Consider the following 9,370-nt stretch of genomic DNA (forward strand, 5'->3'; position numbering starts at 1 on the left):
CTTCAGACACTCCAGAAGAGGGAGTCAGATCTTGTTACGGATGGTTGTGAGCCACCATGTGGTTGCTGGGATTTGAACTCCGGACCTTCGGGAAAGAAGTCGGGTGTTCTTACCCACTGAGCCATCTCACCAGCCCCCAAATATAAGTTTTTAAAGAGAATATTGCCGCCTTGCTGGTTATTTACTCAGTCGGAGTGCTTTGTTGTTTTGTTTAGCTTTGTTTTTGCTACTGAGCTACATCCCCAGCTGAGTTAGATCTGGGAAAGGCTGTTTTCTTTTGTGTCTGTGTGGTAGGTGTGTGCTTGCTTGTTTTGTTTGTGTTGCTACAAGGTCTCATCTAACCAGGGCTAGCCTCAAACTCACTATGTAGCTGAAGATAACCCTAAGCTTCTTACCCTTCTGTCTTTACCTCCCAAGTCCTGGGTATTAACCCCAGGGAGTCATGCTTGCTAGCTAAGCACTCTGCCCACTGGTGCCAGACCACACCCCCAAATTAGACTTGTAAGTGTAAAGTTGGAAGGTTTGATTAAACTATGGAAAGGTATAAAAGAAATGGTAGTTAAAGAAGAGATCACTTCAGAGATCAAAGTGAAATTCTACAACAACAAACATTACCTGTGAACCTTAAAGATTCAGGGGTATTAAAAAATGCTAGCAGCATTCCTGTGGAGGAAGTGTAGAATGGATGTGGCCAACTACACGTCAGACGCCTTGAAGAACTTAGGACTGGAAACACTTTACACCTTCACCTCAGTGAGCAGACCCTGTTCTCATTCAGACTTCGTGCGTGTTCCATCTAGGACACATATGCCTATTGTGTGAAAAAGACAGCCCCTCGGTGTGTTGGGCTTTGTTAATGACCACCTATAAGTTACAGGTCAGAGAAACTAACATTAGTAGTTCTGTGAATAAAAATACAAATATAGTCCAACCTTTTGGAAATAGTGAAAAATGACACCACTTACAAGTATGGCCTGATTTAATGTGTACTTGGTTGGGGGCTTGGGGGTGGGTCCCCCTTAAAAGATCCTTTACTTTTGTTTTAGAAGCTGGAGAGATGGTTCAATGGTTAAGAACGTTTGCCTTTCTTTCAGAGGACCTGAGTTCTATTCTCAACCTGTGTCAGGTGGCCGAAAACCACCTATAACTCCAGTTCCTGGAAATCTGACACCCTCTTCAGGCATGGATTCATATGCATAAATACACACACACACACACACACACACACACACACATATTTTTTAAAAAATTTTAGTAATGTTCTACCAAATTTAAAGGAATAATTCATATTTCATAATAACCCATAATTAGATTTTTAAAGTTTTTTTTAAGGAATTCTTTTTTTTCAGTTGTGTTTATTTATTTTATATGAGTACACTGTAGTTGCCTTCAGACACACCAAAAGAAGGCATTGGATCCCGTTACAGATGGTTGTGAGCCACCATGTGGTTGCTGGGAATTGAACTCAGGACCTCTAGAAGAGCACTGACTGCTCTTAACCTCTGAGCCATCTCTCCAGCCCCAAATTTTTTAAGTTTTATCCAAATTTAGCCCCAAATTTTTTATTTTTATTTATTTATTTAGTGCATGTACGTGCATATGTATGTACGTATGTATGTGTATGGGCCTGTGCATGCCATATGGACTCAGTTCTCTCCTTCCACCTTTATTCATGGTGACTAAACTCAGGTCATCTGGCTGGTCATCGAATCTTTTTTTCTGCTGAGCTATATCACCAGACCCCTGGAAGAGTTCTATAGAGTGAAATTCTGGTTTTTTTGTTTTTAACGTTTCTTTCATATGTGTTGTAAATATCTATGATATAAGATTTACTATTTTGAACATTCTTAAGGTACCTTCACAAGATTACGTAACCGTCACTCCAATTTCATCACTCCAGAGAGAAGCCCTGTAACCCATTAAGCAATAACCCCCCATTCCTTCCTTCCTCTAGCTCTGGGACTATGACTCTACTTTGTTTCTGTGGGTCATGCAGTCATTGTTATTTTATATATGGCTTTTATTACCTTAATATTTTTAAGCTCATCAATATTAACAGTAGAATGTTTCTGAACTTTGTTTTGTTAGTATCAGAATCTCACTATCTATAGCAGACTGGCCTCAAACTCATACACGACCCAGGATGGCCTCACATTCATAATCCTCCTATCTTAGCTCCCAGAGTACCGGGATTATGGCCTATGCCACCATACCCATCTACTTTATTCCCATTTTGTGGGCGAGGCAGGAGTGATAGTACTGGGGATTGAACCCAGGGCTTTACATATGCTAGGCAAGTCCTCTACCACTGAGCTGTACCGTAGCCCCACTTGGTTCATTTTGGAGACTGAGTAATGTTTTTGTTCTGTGTATGTGTCATTGTTTGCCTCATCCCTCTGTTGATGCTGCAGTTGGCTTTAATCTACCCTGACTGCTGTGACCAAGGACTCCATAAACTTGAGACGTAGAAGTACCTATTGGCATACTGGTGTCTAATTCTTCTAAGGATGTTCTTGTGAGTGTAACTGTTGAGTCACATTGTGATAGTGTTTAAATCTCTGAATAGGCTAGGCATGGTGGTACATGACTTTAGTCCCAGCAGAGGCAGGCGGACCTAGCCTGGTCTTCGTAGCAAGTTCTAGGCCAGCCAGGGCCACACAGTGAGACCCTGTCTCAAAAACCCAGTAAGTAAGTAAATAAGTAAATGAACAAATAAATAAATCTCTGGATAGTTGGCACATAGCAGCTGTACCATTCTACATTCCCACCAGCAATGTACTGTGGTCCCTGCTTGTTCTACATCCTCATCAATGCTCACAGCTTTACATTTTGGAACTCCACCCATCCTAGTTGATACAAAGCGATGCTCTATTTTGGGCTTCATTTGCATTTTCCTAATAACTAATGCGGGATGGCTAAGAATGAGGAGTCATCTTTGCTGCGTTCACTATGTCGGTCACGTCACTATTTCCTGTTAGTCCTCCAATAGTATATGTGGAAGTCTTTATTGAATTGTTATTGTCTTAAGTAGTCAGTGGTGTAGTTCCATTATTCTAGGACAGTGCGTCCACAGGACTGTATCCCCTCATTTTGTAGTGATAGAAATTTGGACCTTTTTCTTCTAAATACATTTTAAAATTAATTGATCATAATAAGTTTCAGGCCAGGCTAACCAAGATGGTAAAGGGAAGAAAGAGCAAACCCTGCTTGATTGAGTGCTTTAATGCATGTTTTTTTTTTTTTTTCGAGACAGGGTTTCTCTGTATAGCCTTGGCTATCCTGGAAACTCACTTTGTAGACCAGGCTGGCCTCGAACTCAGAAATCCACCTGCCTCTGCCTCCCGAGTGCTGGGATTAAAGGCGTGCGCCACCACGCCCGGCTGCTTTAATGTATGTTAAGTAACCTTCCAGGAAACCTTGTGAATTAGTCATTATCCCCACACTACAAGTCAAAGAACTTTGGCTCAAGAAAGTTAAACACAAACCATACATGCGACTATTTTCAGGAAATTATAATTAGGAAGTCCATTAATTAGGTAATGCTCAAAATGAGTGCATTTTACGTGACACCAGAACTTCATTGTAATATTATTTATAAGGCTACAGAAGAGAATTATTCATAGGGGCTGTGGTAAATATATTGGTAAAGCAAAGAATATTTATAAACTTTTTCTGATATTGATGGGCAGCTGGTTATTAAACTTTTAAAAAGAGGAGACATGGGCTGGTAAGATGGCTCAGCAGGTAAGAACACTGACTGCTCTTCCAAGGGTCCTGAGTTCAAATCCCAGCGACCACACGGTGGCTCACAACCACCCATAATGAGATCTGTTGCCCTCTTCTAGTGTGTCTGAAGACAGCTACAGTGTACTTACATATAATAATAAAGAAATAAAAAGAGGATGTGCCAGGTGTACTGGTACAAGCCTTTAATCCCAGCACTCAAGAGTCAGAAGAAAGAGGAGCTCTATCAGCTTGGTCTATATAGGGAGTTCTAGGACAGCCAGAGCTACATAATAGAGACCCTGTCTCAGATGGATGGACAGGCAGGCGGACAGACACAGTTTTCTGTCTTAGGGGTAAGAATTAACGTTGCTGTGATACAATACCATGACTAAAAGCAACTTGGGGAGGGAAGGGTTTATCTCACCCACAGTTCTGTATAACAGTTCTTCATCAAAAGCAGTGAGGGCGGGAACTCAAGCAGGGCAGGAACCTGGAAGCAGGAGCTGATGCAGAGGCCAGAGCAGAGTATTACATACTGACTTGCACGCTCCGACCAGCTCTGCTTCCTTATAGACCCAGGACCACCAACCTAGTGTTGGTACCACCCACAATGGACTGAGTCTTCCCCTCATCGGTCACTAATTTTAAAAATGCCCTACAGGCTTGCCTACAAGCCAGTCTTATGGAGGCATTTTCTTTTCTTTTTTTTTTTTTTTTTTAAAGATTTATTTATTAATTATATGTAAGTTCACTGTAGCTGTCTTCAGACACTCCAGAAGAGGGCATCAGATCTCGTTACAGATGGTTGTGAGCCACCATGTGGTTGCTGGGATTTGAACTCAGGACCTTCAAGAAGAGCAGTCCGGTGCTCTTACCCGCTGAGCCATCTCACCAGCCCTGGAGGCATTTTCTTAATTGTGTTTCCCTCCTCTTAAATAACTTTAACAGAAAACTAGCCAGTATATTTTCATAAACAGTGCCTACACATTTTTCTGTAACACCTAAGAGTGGCACTCTATCCTTTAAATTAGTTTAAGATATCTGGAGACTATTTTATTTATCTATAAAGGTGAAGCTGAGAGTCAACCTGGTGCCTCATACATAGATGATTGGTAGATAGAGAAATAGATAGATAGATAGATTTACGTAGTAATGCATACATGAAGAGATGTGTAGGCATTGTAAATGGTGGTGCTAAAATGTATGATCATCTGCTAATAGGAATACCTTAACATTAAATGGCTATTTTCTTCAACTTCTTATCCTAATCATGGCTCTTTTCAGACGCTCTAAATCCCCCAGGGAACGACATAGGCTATGAATGAGTGAGCAGACAGGCCTCTATGGTTAAAGTACCCTTCTGTCTGTCTCCTCAGGAAATTACTACAATCAAGGTGAGACTCGAAAGAAAGAACTTCTGCAGAGCTGTGCTGTTTTGGGGATCCCACCTTCCCGTGTAACGATCATTGACAAGAGGTAATTTGTCCTTCAATAATGTAGAAGTCCATTGGTAATAAATATATACTGGTACATTGAAAAGCCACAACACCTAATGTCAGGGTAAATCGATCTTACATCAGAATAATTCTTTTACTTTTGCTGTTGGTTGGTTGGTTTTTCAAGCTGGCCTTGAACCCCCTGTGTAACTAAGGATGATTTTGAACTTCTGACTGCCTCCTACCCAGGCAAGAGCTAGGGTTACAGGTGTGTGCTGTGTTTGGATGAAACCCAAGACTTCACACATGCTGTAAGTACTAACTAGCCCGGCTGCGTCTTCAGCCTCTAAGGACCTTCTTGTAAGCTTCCTCTCCCGGGCCTGGAAGCAGCACTTTCTCCACGGCTTGGCTTTTCTTGGCAGGGAAAGTGTTCAGAGACTCATACCTGCGAGGCTGTAGCCTTCATGTTTACGGTGCCATTATTTCTCATTGTTACCCGACCTTGGCAATGGAAAAGGCTATTTTATTTTCTATTATTGTTAAGAAGTTTATAAAAAAAAATGAATGGGATTTTGTTATTTACAATCAAGACATGAGATATTGAAAATGAAGGCTAAGCCAGGCAATGTTACACGCACCCTTAGCTCCAACATTTGAAAGGCAGAAACAGAGAGGTCTCAGGCAAGCTTGTCTACCTAACAGTTCCAGGACTACATAAGGAGACCCTGTCTGAACTCTGTGTGTGTGTGTGTGTGTGTGTGTGTGTGTGTGTGTGTGTGTGTGTGTGTGTAGTTGGTTTTGGTTTTTTGAGACAGGGTTTCTCTATATAGCCCTGGCTGTCCTGGAACTTTATAGGCCAGGCTGGCCACCAACTTTGACATCCATCTTTCTGTCTCCTGAATCCTAGAATTAAAGGCATGCACAGCTCAGAGTGGCATATCATAACAATGAAAACCTCGTGGAAAGTATTCAAGTGTTCAGTACATATTAAAAATGTGTGTGAGGAAACTAAGGAGATAGCTGAGTAATAAATAGTGCTTGCTGCGCAAGTGCAAGGCTCTGATGTAGACCCTCAACATAATAAAAGTCAAACTAGTCACACCCATCTAGAGTAAGATGAAAGATGGACTCAGGAGACTCCCCAAGAGTGGCGGGCCAGGTAGAGACCCTGTCTTAAGGTGGGAAGTGAGCACTGTTCCCAAAATTGCCCTCTGAAGATGTTCTCTGACTTATATCTGTGTGGCATAAGATACGCACGCCTACGCACAAATACTTGTTAAAAAATAAAAAGAAAGCTGGGCGTGGTGGCGCACGCCTTTAATCCCAGCACTCGGGAGGCAGAGGCAGGCGGGTTTCTGAATTCGAGGCCAGCCTGGTCTACAAAGTGAGTTCCAGGACAGCCAGGGCTACACAGAGAAACCCTGTCTCAAAAAAACCAAATAAATAAATAAATAATAAAAAGAACTAAAAAGTTTAAATGCCATATATACTTTTCTATGTAAATATACTTGCTGCTGCTTACTTATTCAAGTTTTACAAAGTCGGACAATGGGTTCATGAGTGTCACAAAATCTCAGGCTTAAAAACTTGCATTGTGCTTAGGGTCTATTTATTTACTTTTGAAGTAAGTTCTTACTATATAGCCCTGACTGTCTTAGAAATCGACCCATGGACCAGCCTGGCCTTGAAATCACAGAGATAAGCCTCCGGTCTCTGCCTCTCTGGTACTGGGATTAAAGCATTTGCCACCACACCCAATTCCTAAATAGTAATTTTTAAATGTTTCTTAAAATATTTTGCCTCGGGGCCGGAGAAATGGCTCAGAGGTTAAGAGCACTGACTGCTCTTCCCAGAGGTCCTGAGTTCAAATCATACTCATACAAAAATAAATTTGCATTTTTAAAATTTTAAATTGCAGGCTGGAGAGATGGTCCAACAGTAAGCACTGACTGCCCAGGTTCAATTCCAAGCGCCCACATGCCAGCTCACAACTGTCTAGAACTCCAACTCCAGAGGAGCTGGCACCCTCTTCTGGGCACTTTACATGTGTGATGACATACAGACAAACCACCTATACACACATATAACAATAAATCTAAAAACAAAAATTCCAATCATAGCTGGGCGTGGTGGCGCACGCCTTTAATCCCAGCACTCCGGAGGCAGAGGCAGGCGGATTTCTGAGTTCCAGGACAGCCAGGACTACACAGAGAAACCCTGTCTCGAAGAAAAAAAAAAAAAAAAAAAAAAAATTCCAATCATGGCGGTGTATACTTTTATTCCCAGCTCTTGGAAGGCAGAGGCAGGCAGATCTCAATGAATCTGAGGCCAGCCTGGCCTACATAGCTAGTTATACGGCAGCCAGGGCTACAGAAAAAAACCCTATCTTCAAAACAAAACAAAATGTGTGTGTGTGTGTGTGTGTGTTTAATATTTGCTCTGCTTTTTAAAAGATATATAGATATATAGCTAGATAGAAATATATATAAAACAAGTACACTGTAACTGTCTTCAGACACTCCAGAAGAGGGCATTGGATCCCATTACAGATGGTTGTGAGCCACCATGTGGTTGCTGGGATTTGAACTCAGGACCTCTGGAAGAGCAGTCAGTGCTCTTAACCATTGAGCCATCTCTCCAGCCCCTGCTCTGTTTTTTTTAAAATTATATTTGGTATGTGTGTGTATGTGTGTGTGTGTGTGTATTTGTATAAGTCAGAGGACAATTTGTGGGAGCTGTTCTCTCCTTCCGTCATGTGGGTACCAAGGATGGAACTCAGATCATCAGGTTTGGTGGCAACTACCATCACGCTCTGAGCCCTGCTATTCTTAGAGACCTGAGTGGTAGACACAGGGATCTTGACCGTAAGCTCTACCTCACTCTCAGTGCTCACAGTACAGGGGCTAACCCTAGCTTAGTGCTGGCAGGGAAACTCTAGCCAATGTCTAGTGTGAACTGGTAACTTTGCAAACATATCTGAGGTCATATTGTGGAGCCTACAAAGAAGCCTAGGAGGAAGATGGGGATCACTTATCTAAAAAGCATTGCCGCTTGAATAGATTCTGGATGCACACATTGCCAAGGAGCAGGAAGGCCTGCCAAGTAAAGACCGCTCCAGTCTGGATGCCTAGAAGGGATACATTATCCTTACCACTTGTCTATCTTTATTTTCTTTTTTTTTTTTAAAGATTTATTTATTTATTATATGTAAATACACTGTAGGTGTCTTCAGACACTCCAGAAGAGGGAGTCAGATCTTGTTATGGATGGTTATGAGCCACCATGTGGTTGCTGGGATTTGAACTCTCCGGACCTTTGGAAGAGCAGTCGGGTGCTCTTACCCACTGAGCCATCTCACCAGCCCCTATCTTTATTTTCTACATCTTTCCAACAAACTTGATTTCCATCTGTTTTGGTTTAGGGTGGGAGGGCGATTGTTTCTTGGCCATAGAAGATTAGAATCTGAATGCTACTGGATAAGAGAAGGAAGTGAACGCTCTAGACACAGGCGGGTAATAGACTATGAATGAATGCTTGATCTGCTGAGAGTTGTGATTTATTTCTCATGCTTATGCTTAGAGTTTGCGTGGCTGTGTGTTCTCATGTGTGGAGACACACATATGTATGAGCATGTTTATAAACACACACACACACACACACACACACACACACATAGAAGCCCGAGGTTGACATCATGTGCTAGAATTATGGCAGACCACCACACCCAGCTGGCAAATGCAAATGTGTGAGTTCTGGAGATCTGAACTCTGGTCCCCACTCTTATGTGGCAAGCACTGTATCCACTGATCTGTTTCCCCAGCTCCAGAGTAGCCTTTTGGGTTCATATTTCTATTGACCCTCCTTTCAATATAACCTAAACTACTTTTTCTAGCTCTCCTACTTTGCTTTCTATTGCTGTGATTAAATAATAATAATAATAATAATAATAATAAATTTAAAAACACAACCAAAAGCAACTTAGGGATAAGAGGGTTCAAATCAGGTGTACTTGCCCAGGGGTGGCACCACCCCGGTTACTGGACTCTACCACGTCAATCATTAAGAAACTGCCCCAGGGCTGGTGAGATGGCTCAGCGGGTAAGAGCACCGGACTGCTCTTCCAAAGGTGCAGAGTTCAAATCCCAGCAACCACATGGTGGCTCACAACCATCCTTAACAAGATCTGACTCCCTCTTCTGGAGTGTCTG

At 42.1% G+C, this 9,370-nt stretch overlaps 1 protein-coding gene across 1 annotated transcript in view; it reads left to right on the forward strand.

Moving 5' to 3' along the window:
* Positions 1 to 9,370, forward strand: part of Pigl (phosphatidylinositol glycan anchor biosynthesis class L) — a 57,040-nt gene that overhangs the window by 12,217 nt on the left and 35,453 nt on the right. Inside the window, exon 2 of the mRNA XM_021213721.2 lies at positions 5,103 to 5,202. Within this exon, the coding sequence (XP_021069380.1) occupies positions 5,103 to 5,202 (100 nt within the window). The remainder of the gene's footprint in view (positions 1 to 5,102; positions 5,203 to 9,370) is intronic.

Source organism: Mus pahari, chromosome 14, assembly GCF_900095145.1.
Source record: "Mus pahari chromosome 14, PAHARI_EIJ_v1.1, whole genome shotgun sequence".
Lineage (NCBI taxonomy): Eukaryota > Metazoa > Chordata > Mammalia > Rodentia > Muridae > Mus > Mus pahari.